General features: G+C 46.1%; 1 protein-coding gene across 4 annotated transcripts in view; it reads right to left on the reverse strand.

Annotated features, from left to right (window-relative positions):
• LOC147685008 (uncharacterized) overlaps positions 1–25,340 on the reverse strand; it is a 2,279,237-nt gene that overhangs the window by 605,464 nt on the left and 1,648,433 nt on the right. For all 4 annotated transcript variants that reach the window (XM_086940905.1, XM_086940907.1, XM_086940908.1 and 1 more), the window contains one exon: positions 5,745–5,919. In XM_086940905.1, coding sequence (XP_086797031.1) covers positions 5,745–5,919 — 175 coding nt within the window. The remainder of the gene's footprint in view (positions 1–5,744; positions 5,920–25,340) is intronic.

The raw sequence follows: 25,340 nt of genomic DNA on the forward strand, positions 1-25,340 counted from the left end.
TGGAGCACACACAAGGACTGACCATGGCAATGCAGATGGTCTCTCCAGATACTTCCACTTAGAACATGAAGACACAACTGGTCATGATTAGTCTAATGTCCCTGCGTTTGGGGGGGGGGGGAGGAAAGTAGGGTCTGCTTTCCTATGGTCACCCCACTTTTTGCTTTTTGCTTCACTGGTTTTCGACTAAATGTGGCTGTGGGCCTGCTAATCAGACCCACAGCCCAGCTGTTCTCTCTTTAAATTCATGCCATGTACTTTAGGTACATTACCAATTGGGAATTGGGTCACCTTATGAGCCCCTGCACAGTGTACTATAGGTACCCAAGGCATAGGTGCATCCAAGGCCTACCAGGGGCTGCAGCATAACTTTTGCCACCCCTGGCTGGCCATCCAAACTGACACAACTGGCTGATCACTCAGCTGGGGCAAGGTTGTGTAATCACCCCTTGCTTAGGTATAATATTCCTATATCTAACCTTATATCTAGACACATATACACCTATAAGTCACTCCTATGGCAGGCCTTAACAATCCGGGAGGCAGAGTGCTTGGTTTTATGTGAGATGAGGCTCTAGCATGAGCTGAGCCTGTCTGCAGCTTTCGGAACCATGTCCTTATAGCTGTTCTAGGATATAGCCATACCATTGAGGATTCCTCGCTCAGTTATCAGACCCACACTAAGCAAGTGGCTGCCACGTGTATGGGCTTTTTAAGAGGCCTTAACCCTCTTTTGAAGTTCTTTGAACCACCAGTGCGACAGCTTATTGTTCAATCCACTATTCTGTCTCGATTGGACTACGCTAGTGTGCTACTCCTAGGGGCCAACAAAGCTGTGACTCAACGGCTCCAACGAGTTTAAAACCTGGCAGCTAGGATGTTGGTGGGGCTTCCCCGCCGATGTTCGGTCAGATCTACCATCAAGGGATTACATTGGCTCCCTATCTCTGCCCGGATTCAGTTTAAAGCTTTGTGTCTGGTGTTTAAGATTGTTAAACTTGGTAGCCCAGAACTTTTATGTTCCCTTCTGACCCCATATGTTCCTCACCGTAACCTACGTTCACTAGGACAACACCTGGTGACGGTACCACGGATTAAGCTCAGCCGCATTGGTGGCCGTTCCTTTAGATACATGGCGGCCAAGCTATGGAACTCCCTGCCACCCCTTATCCGGGGGATGGAGGATGTGTTGGTTTTCAGGAAAGCAATTAAAACCCTCCTCTTTCCTTCAACATAGCCTTTGAATGTTGCTGGGTGAGCTCTCTGGAATTTTTTTTGCCAGTTAGATTTGTCAGCGCCGGGACGCCTCTTTGCTGGGGCAGCTGCGCGCTTCAAAAAACCTGTAACATAACATGTAACATGTACTCTTAAGTGCATTATGAACCTCGCGGTTAAATGCTAACTCTGGTTTGGCTTTATCAAAACATGTTGTGTAAGGTGTCATACGCTTTGGAATAATACTCCCTCGCCAGTTCTGGTGACGGGGGTAGCTCTCTCCCTCCTTGGCAATAGATTATTTAGGCATAAGATGTAAAAAATGTCTGCACTATATCACTTGCGGCCTTGCCGTTGATTATTCCTGGGCCATGCGAGTCTTCTTCAGGACAGGTGGGACGGGACAATACAGGGATCTCGTTAATGACCCTATGAGAAATATAAAAACCCAATTAGGGTTGGGGCTGTTGCCTAGTTGCTTAAAACAAGGGCAGAATTCTAAGAATGCTTACCCTTCTAGGGATATAGTGGTTGTGGTTCCCACTCCAAATTGACTCAGTCCTTATGTTTCCAGGAAAGTTATCCAAGTATTCTGGAAAATCAACCTCATTGATTTTCCAGAATACTTGGATAACTTTCCTGGAAACATAAGGACTGAGTCAATTTGGAGTGGGAACCACGACCACTATATCCCTAGAAGGGTAAGCATTCTTAGAATTCTGCCCTTGTTTTAAGCAACTAGGCAACAGCCCCAACCCTAATTGGGTTTTTATATTTCTCATAGGGTCATTAACGAGATCCCTGTATTGTCCCGTCCCACCTGTCCTGAAGAAGACTCGCATGGCCCAGGAATAATCAACCGCAAGGCCGCAAGACGAGTCGAAACGTCGACATTTATTAAAAACCTGGACCACTAACTATATCGCCCTCTATGATATAGTGCAGACATTTTTTACATCTTATGCCTTGGAATAAAATTAGGGAAATTGTACTGACTAATTGAAGTGGCCAGGATATATATTGGTCCGGCCTTCATTGGCTGGTTTTCTTTTGAATTATTTAGAATATTTTTTTCAAATCTGTGTAATTTCCTTTCCTTTCACCTTATCACGTTCATGCTCTTTTGACACCTCTTTTGCTTTACTGCACGTTCTAAATACGGGGCAATGTATATAAAGAAAAGTACATAATACTGTGAATTGTGCTTTCGTTACTACAATTTGACAATAGATTAAAATATTGCATATATACTTTGAGTCTGTTGCTGTTGCCTATTTTCTACATGTTTATCATTGATTGAGCAGGGTTGTCTAAATAACATACGCCTTCTAATTGATTAAATTTTGATTTATTGCATATTTGGAAATATATAGGTCTCGGACCGCTGTTTATTTATATTAATACATTACCCAGGTCCAGTACCTTTTGGGTCACCCCATTTCTTTAATGGTTTTCCTTGGCAATAGAGGCTGTCAACCAATAGGCATTAATATAATGTCCTGATGATGGTCCCCATGACTCTAGTGGGACCGAAACGCCGTCGACCCCTTTTGTACACCTTATGCAAAAACGAGATTTATATGCAATATATTTGTGAAGGTGTCAGCGCAAAATTTCTATGCATTTGTAATACTTCAGAAAACTGCAGCTTTTGCCTTAAAAGCCCTGTTTTGTCTTGTGTTTCCCTCATTGTATTGATCTGTATGTGTCTGGGTACAGCCTTGTGCCCCACTACGTTGATCTGTTGAAGGAATCCTTTTCCGTGCATCTTTTAATTAAAGTAAAGATTGAGACCTCTGTCCGGCTGGACAAATCATTTTGAATATAGAATGCATTGTGTCTATATTTATTGCTCTTAAGATATCACTTCATGCATGGGAACGCTGTTGTTTTGAAATAGTATGCTCCCCGAGGTCCTATGCTGATCTACTTGGGGTCCCCTTGTTGACTTTAATATATATAGTAAATGCAGTAAAAAGGAGATCGTAATGACCCAGCCTGCTATTTCACTTTTGGACTCCTTTGTGAAAGTGGCTGGGCGAGTTATTCTGAACAGACTGCAGACGTGGGCAGAAGACACAGGAGTAATCTCTGTACTACAGTATAGTTTCCGTTGAGGACTAGGTACAGTGGAGCAAGGCCAAACCTAAGTCTGATATGGGGAAAATATATACAAGCTAAACGCAGGTATCTCTTCCTATGTTTTGTCTACCTGAGCGAGGCTTTTGATTGCGTAAGTCACCGGAAACTTTGGAGTATCCTGGAGTCCATGGGAGTGGAGATCCCACTTATCAATTTCCTTCGCCAGTTATATCAAGATCCACAGGCAAGCATCCGCTATGGAAGTCAGGTGAGCGTATTCCAAATTTCTCTGTCAAGAAGGGGGTAAGGTAGGGGGTGTGTGCTAGCCTCCTTCTATTCACCTTCCACATAAATGACCTAGGTGCAACACTATCCAGGGAATGTCAGAACTTACCCTGCATTGGTAAATGGCCAATTGGAGCATTATTATACGCGGATGATGCTGTCCTTTTATCCTGCACGCAAATTGGCCTGCAAAAAAGTGTCACGAGTTTTGTAACTTTCATGTCCACTCTAGATCTTAATATAAATATTACAAAAACGTTTGTTGTGAAATGTAGTAAGCCTAGTGTAAAGTGTCGGGATATTCTCATTGATAACAAGAAACTAAAATTTGTCAATTATTTTGCATATCTAGGAATTGTTATTGATAAAGGGGTTTCATGGGCAAATGCTATTAGATAGAGAAAACTGCTATTTGCTAAAGCCACAGGAGCTCTGGTAAATTTTGCTAGGAAGTTAGGAAAGCATCCCATTACCGAATTGCTAACAATTTGTAAAGCCAAATGCATTTCAACCGCCATTTACGGAAACGGAATTTGGGGACATGCAAACAAATTAATACAATTGTCACGGAAATAGATGTGTTTGTCACCTTAACAACAATTATACTTCTTAATAAGTGGTGTGCTTGTCACCGAAGAGACGATGAATAATTGCAAAGACATCAGAGAAACTGGTGAGCTTGTCACTGAAAAAGTGATCTGACAAGCAGGTGTGTTTGTCACCGAAGTAATAATGATGAGGCGTAAATCGACAAGCAGGTGTGCTTGTCACCGTTGTAATAAGTGCATTGCCAGGCAAACTGGGAGAACTCCAGGACGAGATCTGGTTGCCGGGATCGGGTTTCCTAGCAATGGAGACAAAGCTCCGGGTCAAGACCTTGGTGAGCGGCGTAGCGCAACAAGACGTTGGTGAGCGGTGTAGCGCGTCATGTAACTCGTGAGGATCCTAACTTGAGCAGCTCCAAGGATATGACGTTGTAGAGGAAATGGAGGCGCTTGAGAAAACGGAGACAGCAGACGGCGCGAGCAGGTAACGATGAATGTTTGAATGATGCTCGCCCTTTCTTTAACTCCTTCCATGCTGATGACCGCCCCCAGCCGTCATGCACTATGGTGCTCGTGTGCTGATGACGGCTGGGGGCCGTCATAAACCCGCCCACTCGTGATTCTGCCGCACAGGCGCAGAATCCCGGCAGCATGGAAGGGGTTAAGTCTCAGAGTGGGTGGAAACCACAAGAGGCAGTGGTTTAGATGAGCTATTAGAAATAAAAGGGTTGAGTGCGCAGAAAATGCAGGGTGCCTGGGTGTCTTGCGTGATGCAAGGGAAAAGCAACTAAAGCGTTTTGGGAGCGCAGTCAAACACTCAGGAGCAAGGTAAGGAGCTGCTCAGAACAGAGACAGTTCCAGGCTTGTTTACGACACAGCATGCACAGTACCTTATGTTTCAGAAAGAAACTCAGCTGTGTTAGGACGTTTGCTGTTGAAGTAGAACTTGTCTTGAGGAAGAGAAGTCTTTATCTACTTTGGGTCCATTGTTCTTTGCTCGTCGCCATTGTGAAGAAGTACAGACGCACAGTGGAAGTAGGGATAATCTTTGTTATTACGAGCTTCACATACAGCAATGTCCTATCCACTGGGCACCCAAGCAACAACTGACTCTTGAACACTTAGCAACGGAGCCTCAAGGACCAACATTCTAAGGTACATAAGAGTTCTGCATGTCAGGCCATTACCACAGGTACCTTCCTCAACCTATTCAAGGTGGGAAACATTCTGCCTTTACCCAGGAAACATAACCCAGATTCAGCGACCTTCCAAACAACTAAACTGTAACCAATGTAATGTTCCTGAGCCAAACCATCAATAGGTGTTTTCCTCCTAGACGACAGTACCAATTTAGACCAATTCCGCAAAAGGATAGCCACCATTCTTATGAACACAGATTCACTCTAGATCACTAACAACAGTGAGCCATGTGTCCACTTTAGGCTGGATCTCTCTGATCCTAACAACACCAGCTATTGTCAAATCCTACTCAACAACCTGTCTCGGAGAATATGCTTTGGTGGCTTTATCCTTTAGTGATTCAGATCTAAAGCTCTTGAGATTGTCTACCCAAGGAAAAAAATCCCAGCATACTTGGCCTGATAATAGGATTCCTACCAGAGATCAGCTGCAGCACTCCGTTTCCATCAATTGACTGTACTCCGCTCAGGGTGAGTGTAGAGATTGCTGGATGAGCTGCGAGAGCTTGTAAGGAATCCTCTGAAATGCAGGTGTTGTCAATGTGGAGAGTATGTAGAGATTTAAGATTCCGAAGAGCAGACAAATCAATGACCTAAAAGATAGAAAGAGATTAGAACTCAATGCAGACCAACAAAATGAAACTTGGAACATGGTTATCGCAGAAAACGTAACAAGCAACACAAGCAAGAAACTAAGTGTGGCACAAGAGGGAAAGGGGAGAGAAGAGGAGAGGAGTTTGCCTAACGGCTAGGGCGTCGACCTCGAATATGGTGAACCTGGTTCGAGTCTTGGCAATGACGCTGAACATCCTGTGATTATGGACAAATCACTTAATATCCCAGTGCCTAACAAAAATGAATGTGTCCTCCTGTAACGCAACTGGCGCTATGTAAAGCGCTCTGATACCGGATCAGGTTTGCGCTGTATAGAATAAAAAAAAAAAAATTCTACAGAAAGTGGAAACTGAAAAAAAGACAGGCATGTGCAAAACACTGAACAATAACAGCTAATAAGAAAGTGCGAGGGCCACTGTGGTCATAAATCCACCCAAAAAATGAATAGTAAAAAAGCCTAGCATAATAACATACTTCTCAATTCACCTGCTGCCTATTGTAGAAATACAAGACATACTTTAAATCGTGCAGGAGTTTGGATATTCAAAAGTGTTAAAATAAGAGTTGAAACCAGTAAATTACTCCAATCTGAACACTGAAACCACGAAAAATGAACTTTCTGATCCCAGTTTCAACATGGTTAATGTGCACAACTTGGTAGGTCCTAACCACAAGTCACCGTGACCTAACAAAATTAAGCCATGAATGGGGCATATGGATTTGTATCTTCCAAAAAAGTACTTCAAACTACTGGAAATATTCGTTTAGAGTCGTGAAAGTAGAGAAAACAAACACAATGCACAAACCTGAGTCGCCTTGAATAAATGCCACAGCTTGATAGATAGCGAACAGACATAACAGAGTGTATCATGCCCAGTTTCAGTTTCAAATGAAGCACTTGGCACCATTTTGATATTCGGTAATCCTGCATTAAGAGACGCACCAAATAGATGCAACCTATACCTAACCAACAATACCAATGAATGCCCCCACATGCAGAATTTAAATCTGCAGATGATGATTTTGCACCGTTCTACGTGCTTGCAACACTGAATGGAAAAGACACACACATTCGACATAATAAACTCCACCATCAATACAAATAATAATAATCCACATTTGTAAAGCGCGAACAATCAACCGTAAGGGTCTCCAGGCGCTGGGGGCCGTCAGGAAGATTAAGCAAGCTATTGCCCAGAGTCACATGGTGCTGGGCTAATCTGCCGTCGGCGCCGGAGATCGAACCGGGATACCCAGATTCCAGCGTCAGTCACCCTGGCCGCAGCGCCACACCTCTCCCTCAACCTCCCCTCCCTCACACATACACCAATTTAACTTAGCACCACTGAAACAACTGATGAAGAATGCATAGTGGAAAACGAAAAACAAAGTGATACATATGCAGATTATATTTTCAACTAAGTACTTGGCACCGCATCACAAAACTAAAAAACACACAATCAAAAAAACACATGCACACAGAATAAGAACACACGACCATCAATACAAATCCCCTCACCTGCACAACACCACAGTAAACCAATGGAATTGTATTTGCTGACAACGGAACTTAGACATAACTAAACACACAAAATAGACAATACACAACCCCATTGTCAATAAAAATCCTACAGTCAAACATGACATTTAGATTTGCACAAAACGGCTTCATTGTTTGTATTTGTTACATGCCTCATTTGCAAACTAATGACAAATAACTTATACAATGCGGACACCAACATAAAAAGTATGCATGGTCAAATGCCACACCATGGGAAAATATAGACACAGTTGAACATATGCTGATATGGGCCGACACCAACACCAATTCCCCATGGGAGGAGACAGACACAGGTTTGAACTTTTGGAAGGCAGGGGGGCCTTACCCCCCGGCCGTATTTATTAAAATATGAAACAAAATTTAAAACTTTAAATTAAAACGTTTCATAAATCATGTACAATTTTAACTTCCATTACATTTTGATGAAGACAAGTTTTTTGGCTAACCTTAACAAATCTCTAATACAAAGGTTTCCTAGCCGAGTCTAGCATCCTGCAAATGCATAACATTCTAAGATAAAATTGTACAACCTAGCATTAAGGGCCAACGGCAAGGTCTTAACCGGTGTCAGATCCCTACTACCAAATTCCCGCCCTCACGGTGTGAGTGGCGCATGCGCAGAGGACTTTACCCTCGCAGCCAACTGTAACTTCCCTTGTCGTGGGGGCCCCCTTTCACTCGACGCCATCTTAAGGTCGTCCGAGTCCTCGTGCGAGGTATCCGTAAGAAGGACAGCGTGGACTCCCCCCCTTCCCCACACTCTCTTCCGCCGGAGCGGATATCCGGCCCCCGGGAAATTCGTAGGAGGGGCATATAGCCGTCTCCCCCTGGGAGGGGCCTATGGCCGTCTCCCCCTGGGCGACCCATGCGTAGTGGGTGCCGCCCCCCCCGTGGGAGGGGCCAATGGCCGCCTCCCCCCGGGCGCTCCCATCCATACTGGGTGGCGCCCCCCCCTAGGGACCTTGAAATCACTGCTCACCGATCATGACCTTACCGCCCGACCAAAATAAATACGACAGTTGTTTTTACCTACTAAGGGAAGAAAATACGCCTAATCTGTAACAGCTTGACAATTCACCAACTTTGGCATTGCTACAAAGGAAAAAGTCCTAAAGCACAAGACAATCTTTATTCATTTAATCCATTCCTCTACGTTTCTACAAAGGAGAAAAAGGCCTACAAGCATCTATTCAATCAAAGGCATACATCTATGATGCAAAATTGATTGTATCTTTTTATTACATTCGAATTTTAACCAACAATTACTCTATTCCTCAAACATTGCAAAACCGGGGCTGGTGGGTGGGTCAAAAATTGCAGCTTGTTCCCTAGAGGGCTCACGAGCGACGAGTGGTGCAGCCTTCAGAGCACTGGAACAAGAGGAAGCTTCGTTGAATTCCCACTCTATTTATCCAGCTGCGGGAGGGCGGGGGCCCGCCTCAGGTACGCCCATACGTGCACGGACTTCCGGGCGGGTGTCTGGGCCAACCTCTTCTGGACGGGAGGGGCGTGCTCCGGCTACGCCCCTTCGGGCATACCAGCCGGGACATGCCCCCCCCGCCCACAATGGTTTCCCGGGGGATCGGGGCACCCATCCATACATTCGGGGGGACAGAGTGGTCTTCCCTTTCCGTATGGGCCGGGATGCCCGCCACCCCTCCCAACACCAATTCCCCATGGGAGGAGACAGACACAGGTTTGAACTTTTGGAAGGCGGGGGGGCCTTACCCCCCCGGCCGTATTTATTAAAATATGAAACAAAATTTAAAACTTTAAATTAAAACGTTTCATAAATCAGGTACAATTTTAACTTCCATTACATTTTGATGAAGACAAGTTTTTTGGCTAACCTTAACAAATCTCTAATACAAAGGTTTCCTAGCCGAGTCTAGCATCCTGCAAATGCATAACATTCTAAGATAAAATTGTACAACCTAGCATTAAGGGCCAACGGCAAGGTCTTAACCGGTGTTAGATCCCTACTACCAAATTCCCGCCCTCACGGTGTGAGTGGCGCATGCGCAGAGGACTTTACCCTCGCAGCCAACTGTAACTTCCCTTGTCGTGGGGGCCCCCTTTCACTCGACGCCATCTTAAGGTCATCCGAGTCCTCGTGCGAGGTATCCGTAAGAAGGACAGCATGGACTCCCCCCCTTCCCCACACTCTCTTCCGCCGGAGCGGATATCCGGCCCCCAGGAAATTAGTAGGAGGGGCAAATAGCCGTCTCCCCCTGGGAGGGGCCTATTGCCGTCTCCCCCTGGGCAACCCATCCGTAGTGGGTGCCGCCCCCCCATGGGAGGGGCCAATGGCTGCCTCCCCCCGGGTGCTCCCATCCATACTGGGTGGCGCCCCCCCTAGGGACCTTGAAATCACTGCTCACCGATCATGACCTTACCGCCACAGGCCGGATAGTTGACCGACTATCCGGCCCCCCCACACCTCCTAAAGGTCATGTCTCCTCAATCCCACTAGCCATGCTATGAAGGCTCCTATGAGTAAGTCATTCCCAGCCCTGGACAGGTGCACCCTATCATTCAAATAATAGTGATTACCACGAATACACCCATGGGGAATGCTTTGTAGATGAGTGGAGCGGAACAGTTTCTCAATCTTGTTGTTGACCCTCTTTACCGAGTGGTTCAACGCCAACACAGACAAACCCCCCCGCCAAATTCTCCTGGGAATCATGTGGGACCAGGCTATCACACACCCAGGGAGCCTCTTGGCCAACCAACTGACTGCTGACAATATGTGCTCTACTAACACCCGTATTCCCAGTCTTACCAAGTCATTGCCTCCCAGATGCACTATGATTACAGATGGCGGTGACCCGTGCCGCCCAAAGAGTTCCTCCACAAAGCTCTGAAATTGGTCAAAACAGAGGCCTCCTTTCCCATGGAAGGTCACTCTGAACCCATATTCCTCAGATGCGTGAGTCGCGTCACCTGCCTTGAATATGTCCCCAGCACGCCTCACGTATGAGTGACCCACGACCCATACCACTTGATCCCCAGTCGGTGATCCTTTCCCGCTGGTTCTCTGGTGTTGGGCCGATCCCAATTTTCGCCCCGCGTTACAGGCTTGCGAAACTGTAATCCAAACAAAAGACAACAAGCGTGAGTGCATTTCATCAGTCTTTTACAACATGTGCAGTTGCACATACCTCTTGAAACAGTTAGAGGACCAACGGCCTAACTGTTTCACCTCTTCTGTACACAGACCCCGAGCCGTAGCCTCCGTAGCGGCCCCTATTCTGAATGAGTGGGTTCCAAAATCACACAGGTTCAAGCCCGCCGCTGCAATCGTAATTGCTAGCACCCTCCGAAATTGAAATCTTGTCAACGGGGTGCCGTCCTTGTGTCTAAGCAGGGCCCCCCCCCCATGTTGTCAACCTCTGTGCCATGTAGGCCTCCAAATACCTTACCGGGCAACCGGGGTTCCCCCGGGCGCGCTGCAGCACCACACTACTCCCCAAAGCCTCCTGGTCAGTCTTTGACCTGGCTATCGAGATCAGCAGAGAATCGCCCCTTATTTGGACGTGATCCCTGCATAGACCTCCTCCCACATCCTTCTTATTCCTCGCCACGAGTTCACTTACCCGCATGGCCCCATGGAATGCCAATGCGAAAGCCGCTCGGAACAGTATTACCTCACTGGGTGAAGAGCAGGTCTCATCCAGTTTTGCTAGTAGCAAGGACAATCTGTCTAACCCAATCGGGTGCCTTTTATCCTGTCTGCGACCCTCCAGGCGCTGCCAGTCGCGGAGCGCCTTCCTGACTAAGAAGGAACCCGTCGGGTCCCGTATCCCGTGGAGCTGTGCCATGAATGATATGGCAGCCCTGTACCTGTTGGCGGTTGCCGCCGATCGGCCTTCCTTATGAAGTGCCACCAGAAACTGGAGCAAGGACTCTTCCCGCCCCCAGCTATGCCCCCCTACCGGCCCTAAGAAGGCGCAGTATGAACGGAACGCCCCTTCATAAGCTTTCCTCGTCCTGGGCGCTAAACTGGCTGCCACGAGGTCTTGTAGTCCGGGGCACCGATCTGCCATAGTGCTTCGGGGAAAGGTGCCGCCACTAGTTCCGCTGTGGGTAGATAACCCCTGAAAGCCTGCATGTGTGAACGAGAGGGTGCATCAGCTGCATTATTCAGTACACCCGGAACATGCCTTGCCCTGAATTGTACATTCAATCTCATGCACCGCAATACAATTTCATTCAACAGTCGTAAGATCCACTTGCAGCGTGCAGCCAGGTGATTAATGCACTCGACCACTGTCATGTTGTCTGACCAAAACACCACTGAGCGGTCCCTAAAGTCTTCCGGCCATGCCATTAGAGCCACCCAAATGGGGAATAGCTGCAAGAATCCAATGTTACCTGTTAGGCCGCTTGAACGCCACCACGCCGGCCATGTTTGTGCCGACCACCGGTTTCCAAAGATTGCGCCAAATCCCGCGCTTCCCGCCGAGTCGGTCCACAATCCCAGTTCGTCCGACGAGGCTGGGGGTTGGTTCCACACCACTCGACCGTTGAAATCCGCCAGGAATGCCAACCAAATGCGCATGTCCTGGCGAACCTCTGCCGACAGTCTAGTGCGGTGGTGTCCTCCTTTAAGGCCCACCATAGCCTGTGCTATGGAACGTGAGAAGGGGCGAGCCATCGGCATCACTCTTAAGGCAAAATTAAGCTGACCCACTGTCTGTTGCAACTGGTGTAGGGTCACCTTTTCCTTCTGGAGACATCGTACCAAGGAAGCCCTGAACTTGGCCACCTTCTCAACTGGCAGACGGAAACACCCTTCCACCGAGTCTAGCTCAATCCCCAGAAACTCCAGTGAGGTAGATGGCCCCACCGTCTTACCTGGCGCCAATGGGACCCCAAAATCCCGCATGAGCGCGCAGAAGTCCTGCAGCGCTCGTGCACAGTCCCGAATGTCCGCCGGGACCAGGAAAAGGAAATCATCCAAATAGTGCATCACCTGTCTATGCCCTGTGGCCTCGGTGAACGCCCATTCCAAAAAGGAGCTAAACATTTCAAAATAAGCACATGAAATTGAACAACCCATGGGCATACATTTATCCATGTAATACTTCCCTTGAAACGTGAATCCCAGCAGGCGCTGGTCCTGAGGGTGTACCGGGAGTAACCTGAATGCCGATTCAATGTCTGATTTCGCTAACAATGCACCGGGACCCAGGCGATTCAACAGCACGACTGCGTCATCGAACAATGCATATCTCACTGTGCATACCTCGGGGTCAATAGCCTCATTTACCGAGGCCCCCCTAGGGGCCGATAGATTGTGGATGAGTCTATACTCCCCCGGGTCCTTCTTGGGAACCACTCCTAACGGAGAACACACAAATTCCGCAACTGGCGGGCAGACAAATGGACCTGCTACTCGCCCCAAGCTAACTTATTTCGCTATCTTTCTGGCGGCCACCGCCGGGTTGTGCTGAATAGACAGCTGATTCTTACAGGAGGGGCTCCCCCGAAAATTTCCCGCCGGGATCCTGAAGCCATATAGAAAGCCATTCCTCAAAGTCCCGGCGGACGCATGATCTGGGTATTGGTTCAGCCAGGGGGTCAAAGCCAAGATATCAACTGGCGAAGATGTTTGCTTCCAAGGCACCACATCAATCCTGCTTGGATCCCCCCTTTCCTCCCGCACCATTGGCCTTGGATCGGCAACTGGTTTCCGGGTGTGAGGAATTCCCACAGCCCGAACAAGCATGCCGGAACCTACACTTTCCCTGAGGCCTGTTACAGGTTCCTTTGTTGTATCCCCAACAAACCCCCCGCTTGGCTCCATTCCCGCCAGACCTGGGATGGGGATCCCCCCCCGGCGTTCGCCCGAAAGGGCTGCGACGGCTTCTGATGGAATGCCCCAGAGCCACTCGTGCTTGGTACCGACGTACCCGCTGGTCCCGGCAAGAGCTGAGCATGCCATGACACTGTATCCAAACAATCCCATGTCAAGGCCTCGTTAAACTCCTTCGCTTTTATAAAGGCGACATCGTAACCCTTCCATTCATTTCCCCCGTACATTGCATGGAAATTCATGATCCTGTTCTGATAACATGCTAAGTCAGTCAACACTTCTGGTTTACGCTCCCCCATAATTGCTGAAAAAATAGAAAAGGCCCTGACCCAGTTCACCATGGTCTCATCGACCCTGAATTCCGCCATCTTGGCCCGCCATACGCTGGGGTGCCACAAATCTTTCTGGGTCTTTGCATATTCTAACTCACGATGGTCAGTCAAAAGTGAAAACATGTTGATGTACTTATCTCCCCACACCATCTATTTTGTAGCCATGGGAATGTGTTGCAATAAACTTTCCCGCCTTGAACGTACTGGACCCTCCCCCACCAATGGCAACACTCTCTTACCGGCTTCAGCCGTCTTCCCAGCCGTGTGCGTTGTCTTCGCCCGACCGTCAGTCGTGACCCCCGTCGCCACCTGCGGGGGAATAGAAGGTACATTCGCCGTCCCGGCATCCCTTGACTGCCGCAACTGCTCAATAATTAATCTGGCTTCTTCAGCCGGGTATCCCGCAGCCACTGATCCCCCTGCTCCCTTCTTTAGCCATGGTAATACTGCCGCTAACTGAAGTGCTAGTTCAGGGGGCATTTGGTCATCCTCAATTGGCGTGATCACCACGGGAATTGGCAAACCCCCCTCCGGTCCTGGTACCGGGCTATCTACCGGCGCAACGGGGATGTCCGCGCCTGGGCTCGATGGAGTTACCCCTGGGACTGGCACCTCCCCTGAACATGCCCTCCCCTTCTTCTTACCCTTATCCCCCGGGGCGACGTTCGGCAAGGCCGGTCCTATGACTCTCTTAGGCCGCCCGAGGGGGCATTCTGGGCCGCCACCTGTTTCCTGATGGCCGCTAAGCCACGAACGAGCTGATCCACTTTACCCAACTTTCGGTCCATCACCGCCACTTGGCTCACCAATGTGCGTAGCATCCTCTCCATCTCGGAGCTCTTTCCCGCTTTCTTGCCAGGCATGACTTCGATTACTCCGTCCAACTTGACCCGCAAGGGTGACTCGATCTCCCACACGCCTGATACTGAAAGAGAAAAACAAATATTACAAGTTCTCAAAAATTGCAGCTTGTTCCCTAGAGGGCTCACGAGCGACAAGTGGTGCAGCCTTCAGAGCACTGGAACAAGAGGAAGCTTCGTTGAATTCCCGCTCTATTTATCCAGCTGCGGGAGGGCGGGGGCCCGCCTCAGGTACGCCCATCCATGCACGGACTTCCGGGTGGGTGTCTGGGCCAACCTCTTCTGGGCGGGAGGGGCGTGGTCCGGCTACGCCGCTTCGGGCATACCAGCCGGGACCCGCCCCCCCGCCCACAATGGTTTCCCGGGGATCGGGGCACCCATACATACATTCGGGGGGACCGAGTGGTCTTCCCTTTCCATTATATTCTCAACAAAACGCTAAGCATCATTTTCGTAGTAGGCAAACACTTCATTGAATAGAAATATACACACAACACAGTAGAGCATAGGCAGATTTAATTTTCAAAGAACATAGCATCATTGTTGTCTTTCACAAACACTTCACAAAACAGGCACATATACAAAGACACACAAAGTACACAAAAGACACAATATACACACCATCCCCGAGACACCACATATTTTCACATGCTTGTGAACAATGAACACCAAATAAACAAAACAGACATAACAAAAAACTGAAGTATATTAACTCTAGAGAAACGACGTAGACGAAATCAGTTTGGAGGTCCAAAAGAACCACCGAGTGCTATCGGATCAGACAGAAGCTGTATTGCAAAGAGGGGTTACGAAAACGTCTCCTTCACTCACTAGTGCCACAACTCATGAGACATAAGAAACAATGGTTGAAAATAATATTTTCCCGCACGTCGCCATCTTTAGTATTAGAGCAGAGCCTAGCTGGACAGATGTTAAAGACACACGGACACAGCTGGTGTTTGTCAAAGCAGAACACTTTCCTCCCTATGCACTTACAACAGAAGAACAAGGTACTTACCTTTGATAACGCTCTTTTTCGTGGCTTCTCTAAATAAGCACAGATTCCTTACCTTTTGAATTCTCCCAGGTACCAGAACACATCCAGACAAACTTTCTATTATACCTTCCGAGTGCTGATAGGTAGCACCACCTGGCTCCAAGGCTGCCACATCCCGCATTCAGAAGTGACAAAACTGTGTCTCACGTACACACTTCCCCTGAAACATGACGTCAGTTTATTAATCCATTACTTCCACGTCCTCAGACAAGGTGCAATTAACCCATTGTTTTGTAGACAGTGTGTAATTTCTAGTCTGGGACTTTATGATGTACTTGAAGTCCACTCCGTAGAATTGGGAGGCTGACAAGTGGTGAGAAATCAGCGATGAGACAGTATCCACCAGAAAGAGTCTTGTATTACTGATGGTAAGTAACTGGACCCTCCTAACCCTAGTTCCTCATCTTTTGAATCAATACCAAAGAAATACTCTTTAGAAGGTGGTGGGCCTGGGGAGTTCACTTTACACCCAGAGTCCTGCAGGACCAAGTCGGTGAAAGCATCCTCCCTGTGGATCTGACAGTCAATCAAAATAGTGCCTGGTGATGGGATGGAGGGATGCCCATGTAGGAGCTTAATGATGTGTAACACCGGAACACCTCTAGACAGGGCGGCAATCGCAGCTCTAGCCCTGGTGGAATGAGCTTTAAGGCCCCCAAATGGGACGTTTTTTGACCCGAAGACAGCACTGCTTAATAAAAAGGACAATTAAACTCAATAAGTTCAGTTTCTGGACTGCCTTTTCTTACTTTGTACAAGCGAAGCAGAAAGAGTGTATCTCAACCAGGTGCTCTTTAGACCGGTTTATGAAGACACTAAGAATCACCTAGGACCCAACAGTGTAGTCTCTCCTCCTCAGAGGCATGTGGCAGAAAAAAGAAAGCAGGAGCGTGATGGACTGCCCATATGAAATAACATCTACAACTTCAGTTATAAGGTTTTGTAGGGAAACAATTTGGCATACTGCAGCTAAACAAACACAATATGTAATTCGCTGATGTGACGCGCAGAGGCGTTGGCAATGAGAAAAACATTTTTGAGGGTCAAAATGCCTCAAGGTGCAACTGTCAAAGAATCAAAAGAGGGCCTTGACTCAATACTCAGTAAGGCTGAGTCCAACTAGTACTAATAACCAACACAAAAGCCAAAACTGGGGTTGTAATAATAAACAGAAATGATTTCACAAAAGGTTGTTTTGATTGAATCACACAACAACCGGTTAACTTGTTGAACCGAGCAATTTAATTTTTTGCAAACGGTCTTGTTTTCTTAATTTAACACATTATTCCTTGTGCATGGAAAATACAAAATATACAATGCAAAACATTTTAAATACAATATCTACAAACATATAAATGCAACAGTTCAGACACACTTGGCCATCCATTCATACATAGACAAAACAAGCAATAATACAACAAAAACACTATGTCCAGGCGACTGACACAAAAATCAATAGAGAATGATTATTTTGATATTTCACAATGTCGTTATAATTGTCATGAGGTCCCTCATGAAACCAGATAGATGAAAACTCTATTCCAATTTGATTTAGTAGCCAGAAGCGGGACAGAAAAGCTGGTCGACGCGTTTCAAACCCCTAAGAGTGAATGGGGTTCTCCTCAGGACCGGGGATGGTTCTGAAATGTTAAGAATAACTAGTTTTAGCAAGATGGTATGGAGAGATTCTCAATAGAATAAGATGAGGGCTCAACTACCAGAAACCAGCTGGCGCTCCCTACCTCAATCCATGGGTTCGGCCAATAGCTTCACAATCTTTGATCACTATCGTATTTCCCAATAGGTACATAAAACAGCAGCTGTGAGAGGAAGTGAAATACACGGAAAAGCAATTCAGTGAGGTATAGCACTTTCAAACAACATTCATACAGCTGGCAGGGCGCATCATCTTACCTGCGAGCTGGCGGTATCAATCACGCTGCTCAGTAACTTGGGTGCCGGCTGCTCCTAATCTGAAGGGCAAAAGCGGAATCTTTTGTTAGGGGCGAGGCGGTAAAGCGTCGGCGTTGTGGATCGTTAGCATTCGGATGGGCTTACCAAGGCGGGAGCGGGGCAGTAGTCGTTCTCCCTCCACGGCGTGAGCAAAACAACCGTCTGGAGTCCTCGAGTGGGGGTGTGTCCTCAGTACTTCCTAGTAGGTGTATCCATCAATTTTTTGGATGTAAAAGTGACACCTAATGAGGGAGGTCTAAGCACAACACTTTTCCGGAAACCCTCGGACAGGAACAAAGCGCTGCATTTTGCTAGCAACCACCCCCGCAGCTTGAAACAGAATCTGCCCTATGGACAATTTTTGCGAATACACCGTAACTGTTCTAGTAAGGAAGAGTACTTCATCCATGCTGAACGTTTGATGGATCGCCTGATCCAGCGAGGCTACCCTAAGAAATTACTAAAAAATTCACTTAAACGAGCGTGGTGGACACCACGAGAGACATTGCTAGAGAAAAAATCAAGATCCGAAGTCAAGAGGATAGTGTGCGTTACCACTTTTTGTTCGGCAGCTAATGCACATAAAAAACTCATTTTATCCAATTGGCATCTGTTGAAAAATTTGCATGAGGACTTCGCAGCTCCACCTCTTTTTGCGTATAAAAAGGACAAAAGTGTGGCAAATTACGTAGTCAGGGCAGCACTACCCATGATAAAGGCTCCCACAGTACAAAGTATTTTTGGATTACCTGCACCTAAAGGGCACCATAAGTGCGGAACTTGCACTTGCTGTAGTGAGACCATCGAAGACAATATTTTCACATTTGAGAATACACACTGGAAACACGAGACCTTTACAAATTGTAAATCTAAAAACGTGGTTTACGCAATCATTTGTCCCTGCCCTTCAGTTTACATTGGTAAAACAACACAGGAAATAAGAGCAAGGATTACGCAACATAAATCGCGCATCCGTAGAGGGGTTGAGAATGCCCCCTTAGTTAACCACTGGACTCGGTGCAAACACACGATTACGGAGCTACGTTGGACTGTCCTATCTAAGATCGAAAATGACCCCAGAGGAGGGGATATTGACGCAAGATTATCCCAACGTGAAGCAATGCTTATTATGAAGTTTAACACTGCCACACGAGGACTCAATGAAATCTCTGAAATTTATAAGCCGAATGCTTAAACCGACTGTCTTTTGCCACCCTCGGTTGACAGCCCTCTGCCTTCACACTACAAGTCCCAGAATTCCCGGGCCCCTTGCTTCCTATACACCAACTAGGAAGTACTGAGGACACACCCCCACTCGAGGACTCCAGACGGTTGTTTTGCTCACGCCGTGGAGGGAGAACGACTACTGCCCCGCTCCCGCCTTGGTAAGCCCATCCGAATGCTAACGATCCACAACGCCGACGCTTTACCGCCTCGCCCCTAACAAAAGATTCCGCTTTTGCCCTTCAGATTAGGAGCAGCCGGCACCCAAGTTACTGAGCAGCGTGATTGATACCGCCAGCTCGCAGGTAAGATGATGCGCCCTGCCAGCTGTATGAATGTTGTTTGAAAGTGCTATACCTCACTGAATTGCTTTTCCGTGTATTTCACTTCCTCTCACAGCTGCTGTTTTATGTACCTATTGGGAAATACGATAGTGATCAAAGATTGTGAAGCTATTGGCCGAACCCATGGATTGAGGTAGGGAGCGCCAGCTGGTTTCTGGTAGTTGAGCCCTCATCTTATTCTATTGAGAATCTCTCCATACCATCTTGCTAAAACTAGTTATTCTTAACATTTCAGAACCATCCCCGGTCCTGAGGAGAACCCCATTCACTCTTAGGGGTTTGAAACGCGTCGACCAGCTTTTCTGTCCCGCTTCTGGCTACTAAATCAAATTGGAATAGAGTTTTCATCTATCTGGTTTCATGAGGGACCTCATGACAATTATAACGACATTGTGAAATATCAAAATAATCATTCTCTATTGATTTTTGTGTCAGTCGCCTGGACATAGTGTTTTTGTTGTATTATTGCTTGTTTTGTCTATGTATGAATGGATGGCCAAGTGTGTCTGAACTGTTGCATTTATATGTTTGTAGATATTGTATTTAAAATGTTTTGCATTGTATATTTTGTATTTTCCATGCACAAGGAATAATGTGTTAAATTAAGAAAACAAGACCGTTTGCAAAAAATTAAATTGCTCGGTTCAACAAGTTAACCGGTTGTTGTGTGATTCAATCAAAACAACCTTTTGTGAAATCATTTCTGTTTATTATTACAACCCCAGTTTTGGCTTTTGTGTTGGTTATTAGTTCAAGGTGCAACTGAGCATAGGGTCAAAGAAGGAACACTTAAACAAAGTAAGGACTAATTTAAAGTCACACTGTCCCTTAACTGTGCTCACAGCAGAACCATGCCAAAACAAAAGAACAGTCTATTCTTGCACCCAGTGATGATTTTAGACCAGCAGCCAGAGTAGATGGATGGGAAGCCACACAATCACATCTACTACTTCTGGAGAGAGATTGAACCACTCACTTGGTTCCAAAGTGGAGGGCAGATGCTCAGATCTAGAAGGTCAGGGTGCCAAACTCTGAGCATAATCCAGGGCTACCAAGAGGAGTTGGGCCCTTCTGTGCCTGTTCAGGCTCCGTGCGATCAGCAGCTAAGGGGAAACGCATAAAGGAGGCTGGAATCCTAGAAGGGAACAGTCAGAATAAAAACATATCCTAAATGGTAGTGAGCTTGGAAGTTATTTTACAGATTATCTCTGAGGAATTCCATGACTCCATCCTTTTTTCTTTTGTCATCCTTCGTTCTCTGCATCCATACTTCCCTCCCCTACCGCCTTGCCTCCGTCCTTTCTTTTGGGGTGCTCTTTTGTTCTCCGACCCTTCAGTTGCATTAACTAAACTCTTACACAAGTATTTATGAGCTATTTGTGGGCTATTGTCTCTGATCTGAGTAAATGGAGGTGTGAGCAACAAAAGATTAATGTTACACAACACTACCCAGTGCCACTCACTCCTGCTCAAGCTGCAAAAGTAGGGGTTGTGACACCTCTGAATTCCACCGAAGGCAGAATATGTAACATAGAGGGGACCAAGAAGTAACAGGAGTAGCATCCTGTGCTCCTACCTGGGGCATCCATTCGATCGCATGCTTGGCAAGCAGTATCAAAACTTCTCTAGTTTGGATGTCAGCCTGCCAGGCCGACGTTCGACCTCAAACTGGGACAACATGTGGATGGATGGATAAAAAGGGAAGGGCATAACTAAACTGAACAATTTGAAGGATACTCTGGTCTGATGTCACTGGAAACCTGCCAGGCAGGCAAAATCGGGTTCTGTCCCATACCAGTGTCATATGATCAGTGTAGGGTGAGCTAATGCAGCTTGACAGCAGGAATTTAAAAAAGCCCTACATATGAACCCCAGAGACAGGTCAGAAGTTAAGGGGGTTAGATTAATATATAGCCAAGCCTTAAAACGGAGAAATAAAGATGTACAAGAGCAGGCTTGGTCAAAATTGAACCAGGCAGCTGATACAAGGGTCTCCATATTATTTTGGCAGGTGGTAAATTCACCTCCATGGAAAGATAAACAAGACCCTGGGGTCGAAACAGTTGTTGCCCCTGGTGACTGGGTAACACATTTTCATGGAATATTTAATACTCTTAGTAATAACACAGGTAAGTCAGCTTTTAAAGATCCTATTCATTTACCGCAGATCAGTCTAGATTAGGTTATTTTGGTAATTATTAAAATATAATGTGGCAAGGATCCGGTGCCCAATGTGGTCCCGGCATATGCATATAAAGAGCACACAATGCTATGGGCACCCATTTTAACACAGGTCTGCAACTCAGCCGCCAAGGCTGTGCCCCCACATATATAGACAGATAGTATTATCGTCCCAATTTTTATAAAAGGCGATAGGAGGATGCAAGATGCTACTGTCCCATATCCCTGCTGGACTCCTCCTTTAAGATAGTCGGGAGAATAGTATTTTATAGACTGGAGATACGGGCTACTGATGATAACATCTTGACAGATTCCCAATATGGCATCAGGGGGGATTTGGGGACGGTGGAACAAAGCCTTAATTTGAATCTACTTATCGGCAAGTAGACATTATTCAGGGAAGAATATATTCATATCTGTTTTGCCTACTTATGCTGTGCCTTCGATTGTGTCAAACATGTTAAACTATGGGAAACAATTACTGAAATGGGTGCCCCAGATGGCACTGATCACTCTTGTCGCAATTATACACAACATGACTGCAAGAGTGAGATATGGGAGGGATGGTGAGTGTACCCCAAGTTTTAAGGTCTCTAGGGGCATTAGACAAGGATGTGTCCTTGCACCCCTCCTCTTCTCTTAGTATATTAATGGGATAGACACAACCCTCCAAGAGTTGAACACTGATGCCCTGAAAACAGGCCCCAGCCCAACCCCTTTGCTCCTGTAAGCAGATGATGGAGTTTTAATATCTAGAACTGCAAACAGCTTACAACAGCCGATCAATGCATTTGTCTCATACATGGACAAAAGGGATTTAAAATGTAATCTGACTAAGACGTTCGTGATGGTCTGTCGACGTGAGGGGCAAGAACAAGGATCACTTTTTGAGGGTTTTTAAATTGGCTAAAGTCCAAAGATTCTCCTATCGGGGTATATTGTTTTCCCATAACAGCAACTGGGGCCCGCATATAGAGTAGACAAGACTTAAATTAATCCGGACAGAGGTGGCTGGTTTTAGATTTTTTAATAAAATCGGTTGTAGACCCATTTGTGATATGCTCAAACTATACAGCAGTAAGTGTATTCTCAAGACATGAAAAATTGAAGAAAACAGCTCATGGGTGTCCATGCAATGGGAAAACTACCCAGTCTACGATGCACTTTATGCTTTTTTGTAGGTTTTATCAGGATATTAGCTGGACATTTTTAAGACCAATCTTTGTAACTAAGAAACTTTTCTTTTATATGGATGCAATGATCGCCTTACGTACCCTAGAAAAAGATATAGCGTACCGTGCAGTTGCAGGATACATCACACATGCTACAAAAAGAAGGAAATCCCTTGTACATTTGGATAAACTGGTTTATGGAGATGTTTGAAAGATGGTTGTTAGAACAATAAGCTTTTGTTAACATCAAGGGGCACATGCATCAACCTATTTAGGAAGTGCAAACGGTGCGAATCGGTAAATTCGGCCGTTTGCACTTCCTAAATATGTGTTTGGGATGCATCAAGCATTTTTGAGTAATTCGGTATTTTTACCGAATTCCAAAAATGCGATTGCTTTTAAGGAATTGCAAATTTGCGATTCCTTAAAAGCTATGCATCATTTAAAAAAAAAATGCGATTATTCAAATTGGAAGTGCAAATTACCACGAGGTTCAACCTCGTGGTAATTTGCGAGATTGTTTAAAAATGCTTGAAAATGCATTTTTTAAACTGTCCAGTTACAGACACACATGTCCTTAGGACATGTGTGTGTGAAACATGCACTTTCAAATGCATTTCAGGGGTGCAGGGGGGGGTCCTTTGGACCCCCCCCTGCACCCATGAAATTTTCTAAGTGCCACTCGCAATTTGCTACTGCCTTCCAATTGACTACATTGATTCCTATGGGCCTCTAGGCCCATAGGAATCAATGTAATGCCATTCCTTAATTGCACTTCGCAATTAAGGAATCGCAATTTCCGAAAATTAAGAAATCCTAAAAACTTTTAGGATTTCTTGATGCATAGCATTTTGCATTTCCTAAATAGCGATTCCTTAATTTTCGCTATTTAAGAAATGCAAAATCATAGATTGATGCATGTGGGGGCAAGATACTAGGAGGTTTCTTTTATTAATTTTTTTACTGAATGAGTTGTTTATGTACTTTTATGGATCTATATAAAAGATTCTGAATAAAGTTATTTTGAGACAGCAGCTGTTTCAATTGAGGAAGCAGTAGAGGAGTGCTGTATCTGCGTATCTGCAGGTGGCCCTGGATTCTGTCACCACCTTTTCTCCTGGAGCCTGAAAAGGATAGATAGGTTGCTGGGCAGGCTGTTAAGGCTGCCTTGTCATTAGGCAAGGACACTAGAGTACTCCTGGAAACTCCAATACTGTTGGTGGAACTGGCGAGCTGGTGAAAGTCATCCCAAGGAGCATGCTATATCTTGGCTAGCCTTAAAGTCCTCCAGCACCAGATCAGCCTTTGCTACCAAGAGCTAGTCTGTGTCAAAATGATGCCTGGCTAACTCTGGTTACCTGCCTGCACGGATCCAAGCATGTTGTCTAACAAGATCGATCTAGTGCCCAACGCACACGTTGACACAGCCCATAACCCTCAGATCCACTTTAAGGATGTATTTAGACACATTTTGGCCATCATGTACAGATTGAGTAAAAGAAGCCTGACCTTTGTCTGGAAAGAGGTGGGTAAGATCTTGCTTGCCAGGTTTCAAAGTGGGTGTGCATAATGGTCCAAGAAGCACACAGCCTTCAACAAATGTGCAGCCAAACTGGAAGAAAATAACTTTTTGGATGAGAGTCGGTCTTCTTGGAATCTATGTCAGGAGCAGCAGTAGAGAAAGCATTAGGGTTCATCTTGCTCGCCGAAGTTTGAATGACCAGCGGGATATTGCCTCAAGAAGGATGGTTTTCCGGGAGAAGGCCTATGATGTCAAGCAATTCTAGTGTTCACAGGTGGTGCTGAACACAGTTTGAACCAGGTAGCCTGTGTCCAAGTTGTAAAGTTTCAGCCAGTAAGTTGGCTTCGGTTTCTTGTCTTCTGGAGGATGGGAAAGAGGCCAGCGTCTGCATAATGAGGAGGGGGAGTAAATTGCCAATTTCCGCATTGTCATCTTCATTGTGGAAAACCTTTTTGAGTATCTGACCTGCCTCAGAGAAAGCTTTCAAAACAGCCAACAGCTACAGGAAGAACCTTGGTTATTTCATAGTGTGACATAGGTTGAGATCTGACTAAGTTGGCTCTTGGCCCAACAATAGATGATTGGGTGGAGTGCAGAACCAGTGATTGAACTGGGCACTATCAGTCGGAACTTGTAGCAAAAGTGTGGAGGTGCTGCTTGATATTAGAAAAGGGCAAGGCTTAGCCTAAACAGTGTCAGTCCCAATGGAGGCCTAGATGGGTCCAAGAGGCCCAAATGTGCGCCAAAGTGTCTCAGAGCCATTCAAACTAACTGTAGTATCATCTATTTAAAGGTCTCAATGTGCATCGGCTCCAAACTTGGAATCAGGTCCCAATCAGACACTGGTTCCAGAGTAGGAGCTTTCAAGAGTTGACTGCACTGTTTCTCCCTAGACTAGAAAGGTGGGTCAGGGTCAAGCCCGCTTAGCCTTCAAATGCTAGCATTGAGGCTTGTCCTTCAACTTCATCTTCGACTTACCCGAGGATGGCAACTGGGACCGGGAACTGGCTCAAGCCCTCAAATGGGACTCAACTGCACTGATTATTAATTTTGCAGGACTGCATAGGTAGTTTGTTAATGCGGCTGTTAATTGTTAAGAATTGTGCTGGTGAGGTTATTGCGTCTTAGTTTCTGATACGAATTTTAAGAGAACAGTATTTTTTAAAGCTTAATGTTTTGCCCCTGTTAGAGCCTACGATTGGGAGGCGATGTATTTTAGCTGTAAGCTAGCTAATCAATGCTTATTTAATGGACTCCTTATATAAGGGCCCCCAGGTCCAAAAATCGACCTTTTCAGAAGGCCTGGGAGATTTGGTGAAACCATATTTACAGTATTCAAATTTTACGATTTTGAGGGATTTTAATTTCCATC

Source organism: Lissotriton vulgaris, chromosome 10 (genome assembly GCF_964263255.1).
Source record: "Lissotriton vulgaris chromosome 10, aLisVul1.2, whole genome shotgun sequence".
In the NCBI taxonomy this organism is placed as follows: Eukaryota; Metazoa; Chordata; class Amphibia; order Caudata; family Salamandridae; genus Lissotriton; species Lissotriton vulgaris.